This window comes from Protopterus annectens, chromosome 4.part1 (genome assembly GCF_019279795.1).
Source record: "Protopterus annectens isolate FY-2018-M chromosome 4.part1, PAN1.0, whole genome shotgun sequence".
In the NCBI taxonomy this organism is placed as follows: Eukaryota; Metazoa; Chordata; order Ceratodontiformes; family Protopteridae; genus Protopterus; species Protopterus annectens.
The window spans coordinates 603,811,916-603,836,972 of record NC_056734.1 but is presented as its reverse complement, the minus strand read 5'-3'; the positions used below and the strand labels follow the sequence as shown (position 1 = coordinate 603,836,972).

Below are 25,057 nucleotides of genomic sequence, written 5' to 3'. Positions count from 1 at the left end.
TACTTGCTTTTGGACCTATGCCCACTGGTTTGGAGGAAGGTCTGGCAATCTGCTTGGAATTGGCAGTGAGTGGAAGTAGAATCTGTACCCCTGAGATACAATCTTTAAGATCCATCAGTCCTGGGTAGTGTTCCCAGTTTTTTGCATGCAGGGCGAGTTTTCCTCCTAGGGGTGCAAGTACTTGTGCATGGCTGGGAAGGATGAAAGACAAGTCATTGTGAACTTTTTCCATAAGAGGGTGGCTTACCACTCCCTGGTTTTGAGGTGGGAGCACTCCATTGTTTAGATCTGTGCATACTCTGAGACTGTAGTCTCTGTGGTCTGCTGCCCCTGGGTTTGGACTGAGAAGGCCTGGGAGGGACTGGAAAGGACCAGTTTTTTGAAGGCCAATGCCTACTGAATCTAGGTGGCTGTACCTGCAAGAAATCTTTAACAGTTTGCAAAGCTTTTTCCTCCATCTTTTTAAGAACTTCTTCTGCTTTTGTGCCAAACAATTATTCTTGGTTTAATGGAGCATCTAGTAATTTTGCTTTGACATGGTCTGGCAAGATTTGTTCCTTCAGTCAAGCATGCCTTCTCAGAACAGACCCAGTGACAGAAGCCCTGCAAGATGCTTCTAAGGCATCAAAATCACACTGCAAAGTATGTTTACCGACTTGGTTTGCAGAATGCATTAACTCATGTAAATCTTTATTTTCATTAGGAATCAACATTTTTTGTTTAATTAGTTCCATAATATGCTGCTGGTACTTCAACATGTGAAACTGTCAATTTAAAGCCCTAATGGCAAGAGTTGCAGAGGTATATACCTTCTTACCTCATCTGTCTAAAGCTCTAGAATCCCTGATCAAAGGGGTAGGGTTTTTAGCTGTAGTAACTTTAATACCTTTAGGTCCCTGGGAAATGGACTCTGGGTCTGCACTAGGATTTTTAAAGCAAAATTTGTGAGAGTCAGGTACTCTGTAGTACCTGTAAAGCTTTCTAGGAGCTGGAGGTAAAGTATCAGGGGTAAGACTTGATTCCATGAAGACATCATCTACAATATCCAGGACAGGGGGGTATAGCTAGAGGCCTGTGCTGAGCCAAGTCTAAGAATTCCCTGCATCTCTTTTTGGACTGAGGGTAGTCCTGGCATTCCCAGCGGAAATGCTCTCTTAGGGTATGCAAGGTTTCAGCAAAAGAAAAGTCCTCTGGCGGGGAGGCAGAGGGTATGGAATCCTCTGCATCTGAATCCTCATAGGTGGATAAGGGTATGTCCTGGTAATCAGAGGGGTCAGAGTCATCGGACTCATGGTCTGTAGAATCAGAGGGAAAATCAATTCTTTGTCTTTTAGAGGGGGAAGGCTGGCTTCCCCTAATTAATGTAATAAGGTCTTTAGCCATAAGCATTTGTTTCTGAGGCATGGGAGCTTGAGAATGCGCTTTGGTCGTCGGTTTCCTAGGCATAGTACAAACTCTGGGCCTGAGAAAATCAGTAGTTTTAGTCAAAAACGAAGTAGTCAGTTTAATACAAACATCGGAAAGTCTGAATACACCCTCAGAAGATGGTGCCTGCACAGTGGCTCCAGACCCATCCAAGGTAGAGACATACGCAGGTTCCATAGTCGAAGAAGCATCTTGCGGCATACTGGACACTGAATGGGTCTCAGTAGAGGCCTGCGACTCTGTAGAAGTGGGTATCAGGGGCTGCGAAAGTGCCTTGAGTACTGGCAGACTGGTGACTAGCTTGACGGAAACGTCAGCGGCAGTTTTGGACCTATGCGGTCTGTCTCTGTCTTTATCTTTACGTTTTTTTTTCAGAAGATCGGTAGTTGGATGGCTTAACGAAGCCATTTTGAATACGGAGAACGAGAGCGAAAGAATTTAGCGACAAAGATAGCCCAACAATGAATAGTTTGGGCATTGAACAAGGCACAAAACCAACAGCGAGGTACATTGTGGTCTGGGCCTAAACAGGTGACGCAGAAAGAATGGAAATCTCTGTGAGGTATTTGCTTTCCGCAGGCAAATACAATTGTTAAATTTTTCTGACATCGGTTAGAGCAAGAAAAAAGGATCCCCAATGGGGTGCCTGGCTTTAAAAGACTTCAGGCTTGAAACTTGAAAAATGAAAATTTCAGGTAGTAGCTGACCAGCACTTGTGAACTGCTTCTGCTTTGAGCTCCCGTGCGGCAAAAAAAGCTGGCATAATGGCATCGACTGCATGTTTTATACCCCTGACGACCCAATATCTTGGGAGAGGCAACAGCATCTGACGCAGAAATCCCAAGACTCTGGCATTTGGGCCAACTGAAGGCAGCCTACAGGCAGATAACCCAAGTGTGATGACTGCAACAGTGAAACACGAAGAACATCTTAGGAATACGCACCAATCCTGGATTCAGCGAGTAATCAAAGAATGGAGGAGTGAATGAAAAAGTGTCTATAAAGCTATAAACAATTTACCTATATAACTTTATGACACTGTAGTAATATACAAGTTGTATCTGTAAGAAGTCTAAGTATCCAAGTCAGATAAGATGATATGGTGTTTAAATTTCGTCTGGATCCCTGAAGCAGTTACAGGAGGAAATGGTAGCCATGGAAGAGAAGAACATGGATCTGAATGCTGAAAAGTGATCCACATTTCAAGTTCTGGGGAAGACAGGGAAGAGGGTGTGCATACCTCCCAAGTGTACCTCATTACAAGCAGCATTCTTCATTTTAGGTCTGAAAAAGCCCAAGTTCTTCAAAGTTCCACACTGATAGGGTCCTATCACTCATTTAGTGTTATGAATTTTTTTAGCTGATATTCATAGTAAAAAGTACTGAATTATACTGATTTATCAAAATAACTTTTATTAAGTATAACGTAGCACATTTTAAACATCTGTGAGCTTCCTGGGTGAAGTTGTTAGCAAGCTGTTAGTAGGTGTTCCACATTTTGCTCATTTGTTCCACATTATGAGAGGTAATGTTCCTCATTTTGGAGATGGAAGGTTGAGAGCTATGCCTGTGTGTTAGTCAATAGCAACGTTCTTTGATGGGAAAGGTGATAGTGTCAAACTTCAATATAAAAGAATATCTACTGGAGTTACTACAATCCAGAGGAATTTGTTAAAACAAATTTTTTCATTACGACTATGTTCTGCCTAGCCAGGATGTTTAAAAGCAAGGGTGGCGTAATTTGATTGGATCCTGACAAGAATGACTCTACCCTGAGTTCTGAATGTTTGGATAGTGATATTGGTGGCCGAGTCCTTAGCACATTTAACATGCACTTCATTTTATAAAGTTGGTAATGATAATCCCTCCTTCATTAACCGGCCACTTCACCAGCTGTAACTGGAGGTGAGAACAAAGAAGTTGATTAAGCTACATTTATGCCGCAGACACCATTCTGAAGTTGATGCAATTACTCCAAGCTTGCTTTTAATACAACTATTTTATATCTGTTTTAGACAGATTAGAACCCACTAAGGTAAAAAAAAAGCAATAAAAAACAAACCTTAATTTAGCACACTGGAAGTGGTATGAAATACATGTTTTTTATCTTTCAGCAAGTAGGCCCAAAGGGGCACAGTACTTTTACCATGGAGGCCTAGGGAAAAATGCTACAGACATTGAAACATGAGTATATATAGCGCTGGTTAAGTAGGTAGGCTTTCAATAGTGAACAGTCAGCTTACTTGGCCAAGAAGAAAGGAAGTGGGTCACCTGTGGTAGTACTGCTCTCTGGTGCAAGGAAATAAAGGAGCAGATGCAGGTTTTGGATATGTAATGGAGGGACAGGCAGATGTTCATGCTGTGCACTTAGCAGAATGCACATATGAGTGTGGCGTGGCACGCCACTGTAGATCTGTCTATTGGTGAATCCTTGGTCTTTAAAAAAGCCTCGTGACAGCATGAGTGCTACTGTGTATAGATACCATTATCTCCTCTAACTCTCCCACAAAACCAACAATGTTGTCTGGCAGGTATGTTAACAGCAGATGGCCCAGGGCCTGGAGGGCAATCCAGTAGTCCAGGATGGCAGAACCAATGCAAACAGCACACCATGGAGAGACTAAAAATGCAGTATTTACATAGAAATGCAGAATAAATACTATGACAGTGAATAAAACAGAAACATGTCAACGTTAAGCAAACACTGGTTGAAGAAATGTATATATTCAATAGAGCAGCAAATATAGTCTGAACATCACTGTATTATGACATAACTAAGCAAAACAAAAGTAAGAGTGTAATTTGCACAGTGCACATTTAATACATCATAAGATAACAATATCGGTGTATACAAAGGAGTGTGAAAGTCCCAATGCTAAACAGACTTATTTATTTACACTTTGCTGACCAGGTTAGTCACACTAAGTGAATGACCTCTTTTTGAAGAGACCCAAGGTGGTATTTGTATTGACTAGGGGGAATTTGGCCAGGGCAACAGGGAACTTTCCCTACTCCTTTTGATAAATATCATGGATTTTTTACTTCCACCTGAGCTACCACCAAATTAAACAGATTGCCTGCTGGCCTCCGTTTAACATTTCATCCGTAGGACGGATTTGGAAGTTCCACTTTGTAAGCAAAAGCAAAATGCTAATATATGAAGCATGACCACTGACAGTGGAATATGGATATAGGCCACATATCAAAATAGCAGAGTTATGAATATGGTGTATCAGCTTGTTAGTGGAAATTCAAGTGCTAAACGTAAATGAAATGTGAGTCAGTCGATACAATACGTAGTAAACTTTAGGGAAAGAAAACGCAGACCAAGGAAATGAGCTTAATAAGGGTTAGGGAGTATGACAACAGAAGAAAGACAAGAAGGTTTAGGAAGCAACTCTGAACATTACTCTAATAATGGACAGAATAAGGGTGCTTTGTGCCATTCCTGCAAGGGTGAGTTTCCCACAGACACGTTAGGAACAGCACGACCATTGTAGGTGATGTTAACAACTTTTAAAAGTCTTTTTTTTAAATAAAGTTATCACCTTAACCAAATATATGGTAGCAACATGTCACTGTGGCCAGCCATTATAAAATATGGCAGAAATGGAAGCAAATGTCATATTCCATTTCACATCCTTGTACAGGATCTTTACTGGAATATCTGAAGTACCAGAAAAGGAAGGGGCTGCCTCATGGGAGAGTACTTATGGGGTTTCACAGGAGCAGCAACATCTAGAGGTGGAATGTTCAAAGGTGGATACGGATACGCTGACGACCTCAAAAATGTTCAAATAGTCTGACGTTCTGCAGGTGTGCTTCAGATCAGGGTTGGCAATAAACTGTACAAAACACTGCTTCTAGTAAAGTCATGGAGGAATCCACATTGGCTACATTTAACTTTTGAAAATACCTTCCCTGTTTACCCTCAATATCCAAGCAGGACATTATTTCCAACTGTTCAGGTGTTTTCTAATATGGACCACACTTCAGTACCACATAAATATTTGTCACAATACTATCATACTCAGTAATAATTTCTAGACGGCTCCTGAAATACTGGCAACAATAAATGTGATCCAAAGAAGAGCAGAACTGAAATTGAGAATGGTGGACCTCTTTGGACATGCACACAGACACACACACACACACAGACACACACAAAACTGTGCCAAGTCCATGGTTGCAGCACTTCAAACTCTTAACGCCCTACTCCAAGATACATGAACACTGGAATTTAATATTTATAAACAGCAGGAAAATGGGGGTAAAGAACCCCAGCAGCAACCCCCCACAAAATAAATGCTTTAGAGATGTAAAGGTGGCATTCAGAGTTTGCTGCTTTTTATTTGAATCACAGTTTATTTTTAAAGAGTTGGAACTCCTAAGTTTGGATCTCCTATTTCTGAAAGGTAGTGTTCTTCTCATTACAACTCCCCCAATCCCCACCATCTTAGTAGGTGTGAATAACTAGCACATTAAACACTAATTTACCTAATGACATGGAATAACATGCAGAAATGGTGCTCAGAGACTTCTACAACAGCACTGCAGATTTGAGGAAGTTTTACTTTCAAATGATCCTCACAGTTATCATGTCTTTCCAGAATAATCTTGGATACCCCTAACCCTGACAGACAAGATATGATATGGGTAGCCATTTTTAGATGTGGGTGACCACAGCAATTGCCCTGGTGGTGAAGTGACAACAGCTGTCACGGGGCAATTTGGACATTTGGCTTTAAAATCTGCACTGGATATGATCTCAGTACATCATCTCTATGTTGAATATAACAAAGAAAGCAGGCATAACTTATGGATACAAAGAAAAAAGTGAGTTTGACTTGGACAGTGAGAGTGTTTGTGTCCTAATACTGGGAAGCAGAAGATACGTAGCTAAAAATCCTGTAATATCAACACTATGAAAGTAGATGCTGGCTTGTTGAAACACAGTAACACTATGGCGGGTAGTCAAAGACAAAAGGACAGCAGCACAATTTGTCCTGCACCAATGTGCTGAGTTGTGCCACTGCACTGTTTTGTAATTCACAGTGCTATAAATTCTCACAACGGTAACATCTCATTAACAGGAATTTTTTTTATGACTAGGAATTGCTCTACCAAGCAGTTCTACATCAACAGCTGAGTGTACTACCAACCTGAGCTACACAGAAGCACAATCTCTTCTCCCAAATACTGACACACACACACACACACACACACACACACACACACATTGATGTGCACACAAACAGATGGATGCACATACATGCAAATACCTACAGACAGTGACACTGTTGTACTGTACCTACCTTGTGTCTTGTCAAACAAGAAATCTAAGTGGAGAAGGCTACACTGTAGGTTGTGTTTCTCCTCTACCAAGTCATTCCAAACAACAGCACAGATCACACAGACATACCTCCTGCACAGACACTCTAATATGTGCACAAACACACACACACACACACACACACACACACACACACACACACACACACACACACACACACACACACACACACACACACACACACACACACACACACACACACACACACACACACACACGCAGGCAGTACCTGTACACACTGCAATCACATACTTTCTATTCATACAAACCACTGGTCATGTCAAGGCAACCCCCCCCCCCAAACACACACATGTGCGCATGTAAAGCATTCTTGAACAGACACTCCTAGACCTACTCACACACACTATCTCTGTACACTCAGAGAGAGACACACACACACACACATGCACGCTCGCGCACACACACACACACACACAGATATATGAACACACTTGCATACACACACACACGAAAAGCATTTTTGCACAAACATTCCCAAACCAACTCACACACAGTCTCTGCCCACACACACACACACACACACACACACACACACACACACACACACACACACACACACACATACTTACCTGGATTAGCAGTCTGTGAAGGGTAAAGCTGTCCTGCTTCTCCTTTAACAAGTCTCCCTCCCCCAATGCAATGTACAGGTGCATGCTGCTACATGGTGGCGTACACTGAACCATTTTCTTCACTGCTGTTCAGGGTAACTTAAGTGGAATGGAGAGCAGGGCATCCACACTATGCAAGTATGAGAAGGAAAGGGAGCCTCATTCGTTTAAGCTCCTCCACTGACAACCACATTAAAGTAGGGTGACAAAACTCTTGCTGCCCATTAACATGGAGTTGAACTTTTAGGCAACGGCAGCACTATGAATATGACAGGTTTGCTTTGTACACAAAGTGCAATGTACAGCTTTGTATGCTGGACTACTTGTGTATTAATCCTAACCAATGTGTCCTTGCAGTAGTTTGCAAGAATCATATGATGATGGAAAAGCTTAATGAATGAGGATAGTAGGAATAACCATTCATTCTGCATTAATTATTATTTTCCATCTTTAGACAAAACTGCAAACTTTATCTAGCTTTTCCGGGATACTACAGTCCCCCCTTTACTGCAAACAGTGACCGGTCATTTCCTTCTCACTCGTACCTTCTTAAAAATGATTACTGTTCCACAGTAACAGTGAGATGCACATTAAAATCTAAGCAATTCTGGGTACAATTTCAACATTTTTCTATCAAGACAGTGACCTGTCTGAAAAAAGTTACCTCGTATAAAATGCTCATTCATCTTAGATAATTATCATGTCTTCCACTTAGGACAGTTGTAAAAATAAAATGCAATATATCATTTAAAAGGAGTATCTGGCTTTTTATGTTCCTTTTTCAGGCAATGGTTACACAGGAGCACTGAGGTAAGCAAACGAGACTGAATAGTAGAGTTCTACGAAATGTAATGTCCCAATATGTGGAATACAGCACCTTGGCAACTCCCATTGATCTTGTCAAATAAATTAATAATGAATGCAGTAACACCGGAGAAGCATGAAAGGGTGCAGAAGGCAGGCCTTTTGGAATAATAACGTAATCTCAAATCTCAACTGTAGTCAGCAGCTCACATTCTCAGAATGTGGCAAATGCTTACTTGACAACATTTTATTTGAAAAGTTCTCTAAATAAGAGAAAATAAAAATGCTTAGAAAAATTCAGAAATACAAAAGATTACTGATAAATGCAATCATATTAATAAGAAATCACAGACTATTGCTCATGATTTTTGGAGACCTTCTAATTGTATCCTTGTTATCTGAGAACAGGTTGTCTGAATTTTGTTTCCTAACATTATCTATGGAAGTTCATACTTGCAATCATAACAGTTTGCTCTACTGATATAATTAAGACTACACAGCAAGTAAATATAAAGAAACATACCTCCGTGTCTGTAGCTGGATTTGTACAGAACAGGTTCTTGAGTGCAATTCCTGCAGTATCCAGAGGTTCTACATATGGGGAGAATAACAAGTATAAAAGTGGGCCTTTTAACTATTTGCTTTCAGCAGTGTTTCACAATACTGAATTTGTGATTTGCAAGCTCTAAGTACACACTGCATTTGACAGTGCAATATGACAGTAGGTAGACAGGAAGCTTCAACACCTGATTTACAAACTCTGGGCTTCATTAAGGAATAAAAAAAAAAAACATAACATGAACAATCTGATAATTTGTTTACTCTCTTAGCACTGAGTACTGACTGGTTTATACAATATTAAAGTTGTTCCAGTATGAAACTGGAGCACTATTGTCCAATAACCTATCTGTATGTCAGTCCAGTACGCAGAGAACCTTTGTTGTTATGGTATATGCTGCACAATATATGGCAAAGGTGCATTACTGCCATAGGTCATGGCCAATACCTGCCACACTCAAGTGAGTTTCACGTTGACTTGATGAGAAGTTATAACCACTGCCTTCCAAGGATTCTACCTTCTTCATTCTCATCTGAGTGTCTTGAAATGTTATCTCAGCAACAGTAAATGAACCTTAGAGCATATATTTTGCATTTATACAAATAAAAATATTTCCAGGTAGGGTTAATAAAAAAATGTATAGTTTGTTTTTAAAACAATAAATAAATTATAAAACAAACAAGTAACTATTTACCTATGTCCACAGCTGATCAATACATCAAAGTTATACAGCAAAAACAATTAATATTTTTCAAGAAAATCTTTAAGCCAAGATTTATATGAATGTGTAATATTAAAAGTTTGCATCTTTATAGTATGTGATTCACTACTGCAAACATTTTTTGCCATACTAATAAATTCAACACTAGAGGGGGTAACTTTTCCAATTTTTAATAATTACTTTTCTGGCTATAGCAAGAACAGACCAAAAAAGAGGCACTTGATTTTTTGGAATTATCTCAGGAATCAGAGCATTAAATAAAACTAAAGATTTAGAAATATTACATCTATCTGACCATAGAGCTTGAATTAAATTATTATTTCCAAAAAGGGGAGATGACTTCACATTTTCCAAACCATACACGTCCAAATCAGCTAATATTTCAGAATCCCACCATCAACATTTGATTGTATATGATTTATACATAATTGTAATTTTGTTAGGAGTAACAACAGCTCTGTGTAAAAATTTCCAATATAATGAAGATGTATCTGTAGATTTTAATATTAATTTTTGTATTCTTCGGAGAAGTTTTCATTGCTAATTTTTAAGGAGAAGTTCCAACAGGAATTGTTTAAATATGTGAAATCTAACTTAAGAATTTTATACATTTGCGACAAATATGATTTTTAATTGCATTACTACTGATATTTATTAAGAAGTCCATTAATTTCTTATCTAGGTTAAATATCTTATTTACCTCTGTGTTCACAAAGTCTCTAAATATTTGTAAAATTAACCAATTCTCAGAATCTTGATTGCATTTAGACCTTAAAATGTTAATGGTGTATACAGGTACAATTTAAGAATTAATGCCAATAAATTAAATTACTTTGCTGTTTCGATACTAGCATTTTGTTGAAGTTATGAGTTTCTAAGCAGTCATTTGTATATGCAAGTAGAAACGCAGAAAATATTAAGTCTTTAATACAACGGTTAGAATATGTGAACTTTTGGAAATAGGAAATTATGTTATTTAAATAGGAAATATGAGGAGGAGGTGTAATACCATTTACGCAAAAATCTTTTAATAACCAGATGAAACAATTAGGTGCTATTTTTAATGACTGGTTGTGATATATTTACTATTTACTAATAATATTTCTTGATAAAAAAATCAAAATTAATTTTATTGTCATTCAACCATACACAAGTATACAGCTGAACAAAATTTTGTTCCTCCAAGCTCATGCACAAAAGCAGAACAAAGCAACATATAAACTAGACGCAACAAAAATACACATATACAAGAGTGAACATGAGCCAACTGAAGACTCAGAAGCTTTAAAAAATGAGCATGATTCATAGACTACTTCAATCACCCCTGCACTGCCACCTCTCATGCATCACCAGCAACATACAAGTCCCAGTCCTTTCTTCTGACCTTCCTCTCAACACCAAAGTCCTTACAACCACTGCTATCTGCAGGCCCGAATGGCCACACCATCACCAGCAACATTCAAGCCTAAGTCTTTCTTTCTGACCTTCCTTCAGACCACAGACCTCACAATCGCTGCTACCTGGCCTGAATGGCTATACCATCACCAGCAGCATGCAAGCCAAAGTCCTTCCTTCTGACACTTCTGACCCTCACAATCACCATCCAGACCATCACCAGTTTTTCTGACACCATCCGCCGCATCCCAAAATCCAATCCAGTTAACACAGACCCAACAAAAACAAATTCAATCCCTCTACATAAAGGAGGGTCTTCTATTGAGCTGTCTAACTTTCGACCTATTGCCTTACTCTCCCCAATAGCTAAGATTATGGAAAAATGTATTCACAAACAACTACTTAACTACCTACTACAAAATAACCAACTAGCCAATTGCCAACATGGCTTCAGACCATTCCATAGCACTACAACTGCCCTACTATCCTTCACAGACTCTATAAATAAAAATTGCAACAACTCCTTTTCCTCTGCACTATTTATTGATCTGTCAAAAGCCTTTGATATGGTTAACCATAACTTACTCTTAGACAAACTAAAGATCCTTTCTCTTGAACCACAAGCATTACCATGGTTTAGGTCTTATCTGGATAATAGACAGCAAGCAGTCCTTTGGGATAACAATCTGTCTTAACTACTTCCTGTAAATATTGGGGTACCCCAAGACTCTATCCTAGGTCCCCTTCTTTTTTCCTTATTTATTAACGATCTACACATAAATATTCCTCAAGCCACCTGCATTCAATATGCAGATGATTCCATCTTAATTTGTTCAGCCAAGAACATAGACTCTCTCCAGTCCCTCACCCAAACTGTTCTTCATAATGTTGAAATCTGGTTTATGCAACACTGTCTCCTCTTAAATCCCCAAAAAACAAAACTACTACTTTTTACCCCTACTCATAAATCACCTACTCCATCCTTCTCTGTAACCTCTAACAATGCTACCAACATAACCCCAGACTCTACAACCCGCCTACTAGGTGTTACAATTGATAATCGTCTCAACTTAGATGACCACTTCAACACCATCATAAAGTCCATTAACAAAAAACTTGGTTCCCTCTATAGAATTAAACCCTTCCTTACCCCTTCTGCCAGGAAAACTATTGCACAAACCCACCTCATTTCTACCCTTTTCTATGCTTCTGCTATATATACTAACCTATCAAAAAATAACCTCTCCAAACTTGTCACCTGTTATAATAGCATAGCTAGATTCATTACATGCTCCCCCTTCAAAACTCACCACTGCCTCAACCTCAAACAACTTGGATGGCTAGAACTGGAAAACCATATAGTCTGTCAACAATTACTTATCACTCAAAAGATCCTATACCAACCTAACAACACCCCTAACCTCTCTAATCTGATTACATCATATAAAAATCTTGGTACACTACGCTCTGCTAACAAGCTCCTAGTTTCCACAATTAAATCCAACAACACAGCTGGTGACTCACTTTTCTCTAACACAGCAGGTAAAAACTGGAATCAACTTCCTTCTGAACTATCAATCTTAGCTTCTACTTCTCTATTTAAAAAACACCTCAAAGAACATCTTAAAACTCATTGGCCTTGTCCATGTGCTAAACCAGACTGATATATTTCCCCTTCCTTCTCTTACTCCTTTCCCTACTCCTCTATCCTTCCCCCTTCCTTCTCTTACTCCTTTCCCTACTCCTCTATCCTTCCCCCGTCCTTCTCTTACTCCTTTCCCTACTCCTCTATCCTTCCCCCTTCCTTCTTTTACTCCTTTCCCTACTCCCCAGACTGATATATTTCCCCTTCCTTCTCTTACTCCTTTCCCTACTCCTCTATCCTTCCCCTTCCTTCTCTTACTCCTTTCCCTACTCCTCTATCCTTCCCCCGTCCTTCTCTTACTCCTTTCCCTACTCCTCTATCCTTCCCCCTTCCTTCTTTTACTCCTTTCCCTACTCCTCTATCCTTCCCCCGTCCTTCTCTTACTCCTTTCCCTACTCCTCTATCCTTCCCCCTTCCTTCTCTTACTCCTTTCCCTACACCTCTATCCTTCCCCCTTCCTTCTCTTACTCCTTTCCCTAACTCCTCTATCCTTCCCCATCCTTCTCTTAATCCTTTCCCTACTCCTCTATACTCTACCCCTCCTTATCTTACTCCTTTCCCTACTCCTCTATCCTTCCCCCTTCCTTCTCTTACTCCTTTCCCTACTCCTCTATCCTTCTCCCTTCCTTCTTTTACTCCTTTCCCTACTCCTCTATCCTTCCCCTTCCTTCTCTTACTCCTTTCCCTACTCCTCTATCCTTCCCCCTTCCTTCTCTTACTCCTTTTCCTACTCCTCTATCCTTTCCCCCTTCCCTTTTTTACTCCTTTCCTACTCCTCTATCCTTCCTCCTTCTCTTACCCTTTCCCTACTCCTCTATCCTTCTCCCTTCCTTCTTTTACTCCTTTCCCTACTCCTCTATCCTTCCCCCTTCCTTCTCTTACTCCTTTCCCTACTCCTCTATCCTTCCGCCTTCCTTCTCTTACTCCTTTCCCTACTCCTCTATCCTTCCCCCTTTCTTCTCTTACTCCTTTCCCTACTCCTCTATCCTTCCCCCGTCCTTCTCTTACTCCTTTCCCTACTCCTCTATCCTTCCCCGTCCTTCTCTTACTCCTTTCCCTACTCCTCTATCCTTCCCCCTTCCTTCTCTTACTTCTTTCCATACTCCTCTATCCTTCCTTCCTTCTCTTACTCCTTTCCCTACTCCTCTATCCTTCCTTCCTTCTCTTACTCCTTTCCTACTCCTCTATCCTTCCCCTTCCTTCTCTTACTCCTTTCCCTACTCCTCTATCCTTCCCCTTCCTTCTCTTACTCCTTTTCCTACTCCTCTATCCTTCCCTTCCTTCTCTTACTCCTTTCCCTACTCCTCTATCCTTCCCCTTCCTTCTCTTACTCCTTTCCCTACTCCTCTATCCTTCCCCTTCCTTCTCTTACTCCTTTCCCTACTCCTCTATCCTTCCCCTTCCTTCTCTTACTCCTTTCCCTACTCCTCTATCCTTCCCCTTCCTTCTCTTACTCCTTTCCCTACTCCTCTATCCTTCCCCTTCCTTCTCTTACTCCTTTCCCTACTCCTCTATCCTTCCCCTTCCTTCTCTTACTCCTTTCCCTACCCTCTATCCTTCCCCTTCCTTCTCTTACTCCTTTCCCTACTCCTCTATCCTTCCCCCTTCCTTCTCTTACTCCTTTCCCTACTCCTCTATCCTTCCCCCTTCCTTCTCTTACTCTTTTCCCTGCCCTTCTATCCTATGCCACCTAATCTAGGTACTTAGTAATTCTATAAAACATAAAGGCCTTTCTCTCTTAATTGGGTTTTACTCTTACCCACTATTGTATTTAGTATAATCTTTTTTACTCTAATAATTTTTTTTAGTATAATTTTTAGAGTAATGTTTTTAGAGTTTATAACCTGAGTATTATATGTTTTACCAATGCTTTCACTTTATGTGATTTTACATGCCTTTCTATATATGTTTAACATTGTCACTATTCATGTTTGGAGCTTTCTCCCCGCGCCTCTACTGAAAATGGACATATATCCAGTTAGACTAGCCTGGTCAACAAATGTAAAATAAAAAAAAAATAAATAAAAATTAAATCCCATGGATTCTGCTTCCTGCACTCTGCATCAGCTCAGCTCGCCACTGCAGGCCCATTGCCCACCACTCAACATTTGCAAGAGACAAGCAATAAATTCCAACAAGGACACCAACAGACACCATAGACACCACCGCAACATCTGCACACCTGACAGACAAAAACAGACTCACATCTCAAGAAATCACAAGATACACTACAAAAACAAAAAGTGCACAAGAGGAGCCAGAGAGATCACTGCCATGCAACTATCTTGCCCTCCATCTTGATGTATTTGTTTCCATTTTGAATCATAAGTTGAATTTATCCACAACACTATATTTTTTACAATTGTTGAAGTAACATACAATTGAATATCAGGGAATCTTATTCTACCATTATCCCAACATTTTTCTGTGTCAAACAAAGGAAACTCTTGGCTTATTAGGATGCCAAAAAATGTAAGTAGAATATTATTTATCTTCTTCTTTAATGTTGTTGGTGGAGATGGTACTAAAGATTGTTAGACAATAACTTAGGGAGAATTACCATCTTAATAAGCATTAATCATTCTTCCAAAAAATGCTACCAATCTATGTAACCCCATACGAACTGCAGGAGGAGTCATTACTGGGCACACTCCGAGTGCTACAAAGAGCACTTTTGGCTGACATCAAAGATTGAAACAATACTATTTTATGAACTTTAATCGTACTTTGACCTAGGGATGTTGTCCATTCCCATCATAGTATTAGAAACCCAAAAGATTTGGAGAAATTAAAAAAGTAAACAAGATTTTTTCCAATTTGTGACTAAACTTAAAATTTTATCAACAACCTGTTGAAAGTTTGCATAATTTCTATACTATTAGCCGTAATGGTTATATCAAGGTATTTCATTTGATTGCTATTCTAATTGAAGTTGGAATATTTTCTGTATGAATTTTTTTTATTATTAATTAATAATGTAGCCACAGTGGTACAGCAGTAGCATTGTTGCCTCACAGCAAGAGGTTCTCCTGTTCGATTCTCGGCTGGAGTGGCTTCTGTGTGGAGTCTGCATGTCATCCCCACAGAAAGACATGTGTGAATGGGCATGCCTTCATTGAAGATTGGGCATCAAGCTGACACCTCTGCACCGTTAAAATCTATTAGTGGACCGGAGTTCCGCTGTGACAACCCCTAACCGAGAAAAGCCGAAAAGACAAACATTAATCAATAATGTACTTTTATTATGATTACATCTTAAGTTTGAGATTTCTTCAAACTGACTCAAAGAACTAATTATATGTTCTAATGATTTTTCTGTATTTCCCATTGTTAGTAAAATATGATCAGCAAAGAGTTGAATGTTTAGTTTGAAATATTATTTTATTTTGATACCATTAATGTTCTTATTGGATCTAATACTATTAGCAAAGGGTTCTATAACTAATGCAAAAAGTAAAGATGACAATGGACAGCCTTGTTTTGTGCCTTTTTGTAATTTAAAGGGATTAGAAAGAAGAAAAACTATATTAATATAAGCACAAGAGTTATCGTATAACTTAGAAATGAATGCAATTAGCTCAGGCGAGAAATTATAAACTGTTTAAACAAGTACGACCAATTAACTGAGTCAAAAGCCTTATATAAATCAAGACTAATGATAGAAAGTTTTTTTATTTTTATTTGCATAGTCTATTAATGTATGTATTCTTATTGTATTATCCTGTACTTGTCTAATTAAAATAAACCCAGTTTGATCATTATTAATTAGTTTAGGTATAGATTAATTGTGTTAGCTAAAATGGACATTAACATCTTATAGTCCACATTTAAAATTGAAATTGGTCTGTATGATGAACACATGGTAGGAGTCTTATCTTGTTTAAAATAGGTGATATAAGAGACCATTCCCATGATTGGGGGGGACTTCAGCAGTTGTTTTTATTCCACTATAGACTTGCATCATGCGGTAAGTATTTTATATAGTTCTGGTATATAAGGCCATCTAAGCCTAGTGCCTTATTATTTTTAACTTTTTTATTTGATCTTTTGTTTCTGTTAAAGTGAATGGTGTGTCAATTTTTTTATTTGTTCACTTATTAATTTATTATTTATATTTTCCCTTAGAAAAGTTCAACTACATCATCATCTAATTTATTTGTATTATTATTTATATTTTCATAAAATATTTTAAAGCCCTCAATAACATCTTTAATATCAGTTCTAATTTCCTTTTTATGTGTTATAATTTCTTTGATATGATTTAGTTTATTCATTTTCTTTGACTTAAAAACAAGGTTATGCAAGCTTAAAGGGTTTACTTAATATGCCTGAAGTCTAAGTTTTCCGACATTTATTGAAACTTTATGATTTAGAATTTCAACATATTTTGTTTTTACATTTTAAGTTCAGACTGACTGATAATGTCATTTAATTTTAGATTTAACCTTAGTGTGTCTATTTTAGCCTGTAGTGTATTAATTTCTTTGTCCAACTGTCGTTTTACTAACATACCAGCTTGCTTCCATTTAAGTAAGCCTTTAGTGAATCACACAAGACAAAGACAATGTCAGTTATTACATCATTCATGTTTATTTCTAGGAAATTTTTGATCTCTTTCACATACCAATCCTTGAATCGTTTTATTTTAATAATGTACACCGATAATCTCCTGTGATGTACTAGCTTGCTAGTTTTTAAAATATTATTAAAGATTATAGCATTATGATCCAATAATGGAAATTAAACTACTGAAACTTCTCTGATATGTGATACCAGACTGTTTGAGAGAAAAAAGATATCAAACTAAATAACTCTACAGTCATCTTTCCCTGTATTTCACATTACCTCCCTGGTCTACTATATAGAGGAAGTCAGTAGTTATTTGCATATTTATTAATTTATAGGTCAGATGATTTTATATTTTTTTCTATTTACTTACTATGTGTAAAGTTGTACACAGAATCATAAAATAATACTAGGTTAACTCTCCTTGTGGGGCATTCTATGCCCATCCAATTACCCCATGTGAAAATCAAACCCTGCAACTTGTGCCTGTAAGGTGAACACTTTAACCACTGTGCCAACCTCGTACCCTTGTAGATATCTTTATATTTAACTATAAACATACTTACTTATTCTGATCTCTATTTCTGTTTGTACAATATGTCTTATACTATTACTATATTCCTAAGTTTTCTATTTCTGATATAATCCTAGTGTAGTGCGTCTTACAACAAAACATTTATATTTACCCTTATATATTTGATACTCTTTAATCTGGCATTACTACTAGAATCAGTCCTATTTTTCCCTTAAATGTTATGTCTAATAGTATCTCAACAAACATCTGAAAAATCTTCCTTTTAAGATTCAAACTTTCCATAATAAATTGTTCTGAGATGTTATGTTTTGTTATGATTAAAAGAGACAATAACAGAGAAACACAATCCTAATTGCTGTATGCTGATGATTCTACACTCATCTGCTCTGCTCCATCTCCAGAAGAACTCCACTCCTCCACCCAAAAGGTCTTTACAACAGCAGAAAAATGGTTCCAACAGATCTGTCTCCTCCTTAATCCCAAAAAAACTAAATTATTACTCTTCACCCCAACCCTCAAATCCACCGCAATCTCATTTTCCCTGGTGTCCTGTAATGGCACTATAATTATACCTGACTATTCCACCAAACTACTAGGCGTTACTATTGACAATCAGCTAAGCTTTGATAACCACATTGATCTAACCATCAAGACTGTAAATAAGAAAATAGGTGCCCTCTACAGACTAAAGCCCTTTCTTAGTGCTACCACCCGAGTGTCTCTTGCCCAAACTCACCTCATCTCCACATTATTGTATGCCTCTCCATCCTTTACCAACATTTCTAAAGCTAACCTTTATAAACTTAACACAGCATACCATAGTATTGCCAGGTTTGCCACAGGATCCCCTTTCCGTACTCATCATTGTCTCAATCTAAAAAAACTTCACTGGCTAGAACTTCAGAACCTAATACTCCTGTGTCAATTAGTCATCACTTTTAACATTCTGCACTACCCCTCCAATACACCCATACTTAATAACCTAATCACCCCATATAAAAACCTTACCTCACTTCGCTCAGCCAACAAGCTTCTAGTATCTACTCTCAAATCCCACAATAAAGCAGGTGACTCCTTATTTGCAAATACTGTTGGATCATATTGGAATAAACTTCCCATTGAACTGACCACCCTAAGCTCATCTAACCTTTTCAAAAAACAAATAAAACACCATCTCCAAACTCACTGGCTATGCCCATGCTCTAATCCTGACTGAGCTCAACATAGAATGCACCTCTTTCCAGTCCCCTCCTCTTCACTCTTAATTATTATCCTTTACTCCTGATTTATCCCTCTTCTGACCTACCTGCATACTGATTCTTCCTTCTTGCTTTTTCTCTTCCTACTTCTTCCTTCTGTATTCTGTATCACTACATCTTGTCATATTTTCCCAAATTCATACTTTCAGTTTCACTTCAATTGCTATTCTCTTTCCTAATACTAGTACCCTGGATTAACTTGTACTATTCTAACTTGTAATCAGTGAATTTGTTACTGACTCTCCATATGTTACAATTATTTTCTCAGTCCTCTTCATTCCTTGACAGTCTCTCCCTAGCAATTAATTCATTGTAATACTGCCTCTCCACTGTTATCTCTTTTCCTACTACCTCTGAATTCTTCTAAACTACATAATAACTGTTCCTAATCTGCTTACTTGTTTTTACATTTGGTTTATTTGCTGTTTGCTTCTTGCATTTGTGTCTGATTGTTTAAATTTTTTAGATTGTCTTAATTTTTTGATTGTCTTTCTCACTGTTAGCTATGAGTATGTTAATGGAGCTTTTCTCCTCGGGCCTCTGCTGAAAATGGACATGCATCCAGCCAGACTAGCCCGGTTAACAAATGTAAAATAAAAATAAAAATAAAATAAAATAATTTTTTTTATCAGAAGTGTCATTCTATAAGCTAGTACATAAACTATTCTTTTGGTACTGCAAGCATTTAGAACTACTCAATAACTAATAGTGGTTTAGAATACAATTCACTGTATTTTGCTTATCATCTAACTTGTATTCACTGACATCTTAGCATATGATTCAAAATATCATGATTATTTACTTTCAGACAGGAAGAGGTAACCTAGACAATTCTTGCAATTTTAGAACTCTTGCAGCATCACAAAAGCGCTCATGACTCTAAGTTGTTTCAAGATGGTTTTCATGACAAGGGCTTGAAAATGAAAAATCCATCAGTTACAATTCACACAAAAAATGCTTGCAAGTGAATCCAAGCCACACCACCACACATCAGTCCCTCACACCCATCCAAACCACCAAAAAACAACAAATAACATCTCAAAGTTTCCCAGCCACTGTGCTCAAAGAAATGACATTTAATGATTCAGCAACAACTATTCGTATGAGATATTTAATATATAGCAGACTGTCATTTTTTAAGGAGACATAGCATATAAACTTGCACTGAATGACAGCTATATGGGATCCAGGTTTAACTTGTAAAAGTCTGAGTGTTACTCTAATTATTTGATATCATTCCAATAGTAACTCTTATATGTAAAAATCTATATTTTTTTATAATTTGTTCATAATTGCTATTACATGTCAAGTATACTATCAGTAGCACACTAATGGACCATTTTAAGAACCCAGAATGTAACTTAACATGACTCTTTAGTGTCATCTGTTGCATCTTGTATTATATTTAATAGTACATTACTCACCTATGCCAGGATTTCAGAAAGTGTGCCACCTAACGTAAGTTTCATCATAATAATGATTAACTTTTAATAAGATGTATACTTTAACCTTCACACTCTAAGTGAAAATAGCTAAAAGAATAAAACTTTGGGCCGGATTCACGAAACCTCCGAGTAAGAGTTAATATGTCTTACACGGAGGCTGCAGTCAAATGGTATGACGTCAGCATGCCATGCATATTCATGAGGGCATGCTGAATCATACCCTAGGCTAACACGGTCCATGTAGGAAAGTGCGGGGCGTGTCCAAATGCAGAGTTCTGCAAAGGGACACGCCCCCAGAAGAGTCAGAGTCCTGAAAGTAAACACCCACGAGTGAGTCCGCGGAAATCTCAAGGAACACAACACCACACATGCCCTCACAGACTATAAACTGAACTGTAATGTAAAACGTAAAAATAGCAGTTTAATTTTTTTTTTATAATTTCCAAAATGTTTGCCTGTAGTTGCGCTCATTTGCGCGGGTATGCCCTCCGGTCAGCCACAGTTAGCAGACATTGAAAAGCATATAAGATCTAAATATGTAAATTAAGCCAAGTAGCAATAGCGTAGCGGTAGAGATGTTGGCCAAAGAGGAGGTAGTCACGGTTTGAGCCCCCACAACATAATTTTCCATTTTTATTTAAATAAGCATGAAACAATCCCCTGACATATATATATATATATATATATATATATATATATAAAACTATAATTTAAGTAAAATGTAATGAAATGGGCCATGTATTTTTGAAGAAATCCGACATAATAAAATATAAAAAAAGGATCATAATTGCCCATAGCTTAGCAAGGCTTTAGCAAGCTGAATATGGGTGCCCGTAGGTGAGCAGCGCTTTAACAAGCTTAGTATGAGTGCCCATAGGTGAGCAGCGCTTTAACAAGCTTAATATGAGTGCCCGCAGGTGAGCAGTGGTTTAACAGGTTTAATATGAGTGCCCGGAGTTGAGCAGCACTTTAACACGCTTAAAATGAGTGCCCGTAGTTCAGCAGTGCTTCACCCAGCATAATATGAGTGCTCATAGCTAAATAACGCGTTACCCAGCATAAGCCGTTTGTGCGAAGCTGTGCAGCGCGCCAACCAGCTTACCGTCGGGCAACATTAAGCAAGCTGTATCGAAGCCTCCTTTACACAGACACACCTCCTAGAGTGTCTAGACAGTATTAAAATAAAAAAAAGCAATGCCCAGGGTCGAACCTGGGATACTGTGCACCATAGTCAAAGTACTGAACCACTAAGCCATGACAGTTGTACTGAGAAATGCAGTATTAGCATATATACAGGAATGAATGGAAATAGAAGCATGACAAAGCAGGTTTTTTAAGCTGATAAATATCCAAAACGGCCAATCACAGATAAGTGCGGGAAAACAGGCATATATACGCCCCATAGGCGGGAATACACAGCATAACTGATTGTGGTACCCATTTGCAGTCAGGATGGCAGGTGCAGGAGAGTGAAGTCGCTTTACAGCACAAAGGTGGGGTGTTGAGGAGTCAAAATATATGGTTTGGCTCCTAGTCCATGATCATGAAGCACAACTCATGCAGGGCCAGGTTCACTGGGGTGCGTATAAGGCAGAGGCGTGGAACCGGTTGGCACATGATCTCACCAGTGCCACAGGCATTCCCAGGACTGGTGAACAGGTCCGTCACCACCATGCGGACCTGAAGCGACAAAAGGAGGACCAGCTGAACTGTTGGATCCAGGAGGCCTGCCAAATGCCCAACGCCCCATTACTAAGTATCCATGTAATTAAGTATGTAAGAAATGCTATCCTAGCCTATAGTATGGAGACATATGTTCCAATATTACTTCCTTTATATTACAGCTGCAGGTGTTCGTTCCGCGAATCAGCGAGCCTATGCGGATAGGCTGCAGAGGTTGCGCCACCAGGCAGGTTAGTAATTAGTTAGCTGGTATTGTCATAGTATATAAGTGAGACAGATTGTAAAAGAGTTCAATGTTGTAACCCACTAATAAAGGTCAAATAAGCCTAGAAGAAAGATTCTGATAGTATTATAAGATTAGATAAGTGATGCAGCCTGAAAAGAGTGTAATGCAATCCAGTAATAAAGATTAAACAAGTCTCAAATAGAGTTTCCACCTGTATTGTAATATCAGATAACTGCTGCAGCCAGAAAATGAGTGGTAATCAATCAACAAAGGATAGACAAGTTTCAAATACATCCGTGTAAATTCTGCCATATGAAATAAGTGAGTCAGCTGGAAAGGGTTGTTGTAAACCAGTAATAAATGTTAATAAAGCCTAGAATTAAGTACCATTCTGAAATGTAAATATAAAATAATTGAGAGAGTGTGAGATAGACAGTTTGAAGCTACCAAGAAAGCTGTAATAAGTCTGGAATAAAGATACACTGCAGTCACTACATAATGAAATGAATGAGACAGCCACAACCAAAGAGTGTAATGTCTTAAATAAAGTACATGAGCCATTGTCCGTCCCACAATTTGGATATGTTGCTGTACCCTTGCATTATGGAAATTGTATGGTTGTATGAAATGCTGAACATCCACAGTTGTCTAGACCCATATAAATCAAATGTAGCAGGATGCTGTACCTGAACACAGCCAGATATGAACATATATGAATAAAAATGGAATGTATATTAATGTAGCAGTAACATCCCCATCATCAACATTCCTAAGGTTACATGCAGGAAACTGTACTAATACATGTAGGGGATATATATCTGCATGTACTAGGAATGTACAGTATATGTATAGGTAGTTTTAGTTGTTAATGTAGAATTTCTCCACCTTACCCTATTTTCACAAATGATGCCATTCCACACCAAACCGGGTATGTGTATTCACAATTAATTCCCATGGACATTTGTCCTGTTGGTTCATGCATATCTGCATGTACGTTGATGCATGTGCCCTGTTCACATATCCAAACCTGATGGCCTGTTGCCACCAATCAACCCTGCATGCTGTTGGAATGTGCACCGTTGTTCTAAATATGCATGTGTTATGCTTGCTGCTCAATGTTCGGAATTCATGGGTGTTTGGTTAATGGGAATACTGATGCATGCTGTTACAACTAATTTTGAATGGTGTTTGTTACTAACCAAAAATGCCATAAAATACTGCTAAACATAGGACAACAGGGAAGGCAGGTTCCAGCGGACCCACCTCTCCCACCTCAGCTGACGAGTGCACCTGGCACCAGTGCCCAGGCTGGGACCTCCTCCTCCAGTGGCCCTGTGCCACCTTCGGGTGGAAGCACTGCAGGGGATGGGACTCGTCCCCCCCTCTGCAAGTGTGGCCGGAGGAGAACCTCCACTCACCCTCCATAGGGTCCGGTATGTGGTGTGTAGTGAGATCAGGCATTCTGTGACTGATCCCCTATGCCAGCTTGAGGCGAGGGTGGCACAACTCACGGGTGTGCCTGCCTGTCCTATCCAGCCCCCAGCACAGCCCCGGCATGGGCTGTGAAGGCACAGTGGTAACTGCCTATGGGTGGGGATTTCAGTTCCACTGTTGCCATCTGTGGGCTCATGGGCTTGCGATATCCAAACATCCGTCCCCGTCATTTGTGTTTACCCCACACATGTGTCATACTCCGCCCGTGTATGCATCTTGATTGTCTTGTCTGTTAACCTCCCCAACCTACCTCCCCAAATATACCTACTTCCTGTACCTCACATTCCACTCTCACCTGAAAAAAAATAAAAAAAGGGCACTCTGTTCCTACAAAAAAATTACGCCCCATACATAGCTGCCCAATTCGCACACATGTCCACTGGACATGTAAACGGATAATTCTAATTGGCAGTACAACATATTTTGTTGTCCTCACCCCTCTCTCAGGGGCGGAAGGTTTCAAATTTCACACCAAATTTCACACATATGCACAGCTGTTGCTGATAAAGAAATGGGCAGCTATGGGCTTTCCCTACATCCTTCATGCACATCCCGAGTTTGTTTTCCTACTGTCCTACCCTCTTTGTGCCCCCTTTTTCACCACTTTCCTAGCTCCCCATTTTCTTTTCTTTAAAAGAAATTAGCGCGGGTGTTAGCAGGAGTAAGCACTTTTAAGCAGTAGTCTGCGGGTGTGCACTTAGCTAAGCGAGTGTGTGCATGTGTAAGCATCGCACAAACCTGCTTACAAGTGCTTAAAAGTGCCTTAGTTACTTTGTATGACAAGGCCTGTAATCTGCTCATCAACAAAATAAAATACCCCTGTCAGTCTCGAACCCTGGACCTTGGAAACACTAGTCTGCATGAATTACCACTGAGCCACGGCAGATATACAAGAACTTGGTGCTGAAAGAAATATATCATGAAATACAAGGAGTGAATGTAAAGGGAATATAGGAAGGCCATTACACAAAGCTTGTTCCCTGAATCCTTACTGGCAATTCTTGTGGAATTGCATTACATTAGTGTGATAAGAGAAACAGCCATGCTAGGAGATAATAATGTTACAGTAGCACCTTACAAACCCCACACAGTATCAGAGCAGGATAAACACCGCCATATTTGAATAGATATGAGGCCAGGCTTCCCAACTGTGACTGATTTACAGGGATGTCCCTGATTTGCAAAAAATGTTACCTGTGCCCCACTGACTTCCTGTGAAATGTACTAACAGTAGGCAGAAAGGTGGGGTATCCCACGTAATGGTAACTGTCAATAAGTTAAAGTAGACACTACTTGCATTTCAGAAATGGTGTAGTAA

The 25,057-nt window shown here is 39.0% G+C and overlaps 1 protein-coding gene across 1 annotated transcript in view; it reads right to left on the bottom strand.

The window, feature by feature from the left end:
- Positions 1-25,057, bottom strand: part of CLCN2 (chloride voltage-gated channel 2) — a 2,181,634-nt gene that overhangs the window by 632,314 nt on the left and 1,524,263 nt on the right. The window contains 1 exon segment of the mRNA XM_044070805.1: positions 8,735-8,802. Within this exon segment, the coding sequence (XP_043926740.1) occupies positions 8,735-8,802 (68 nt within the window).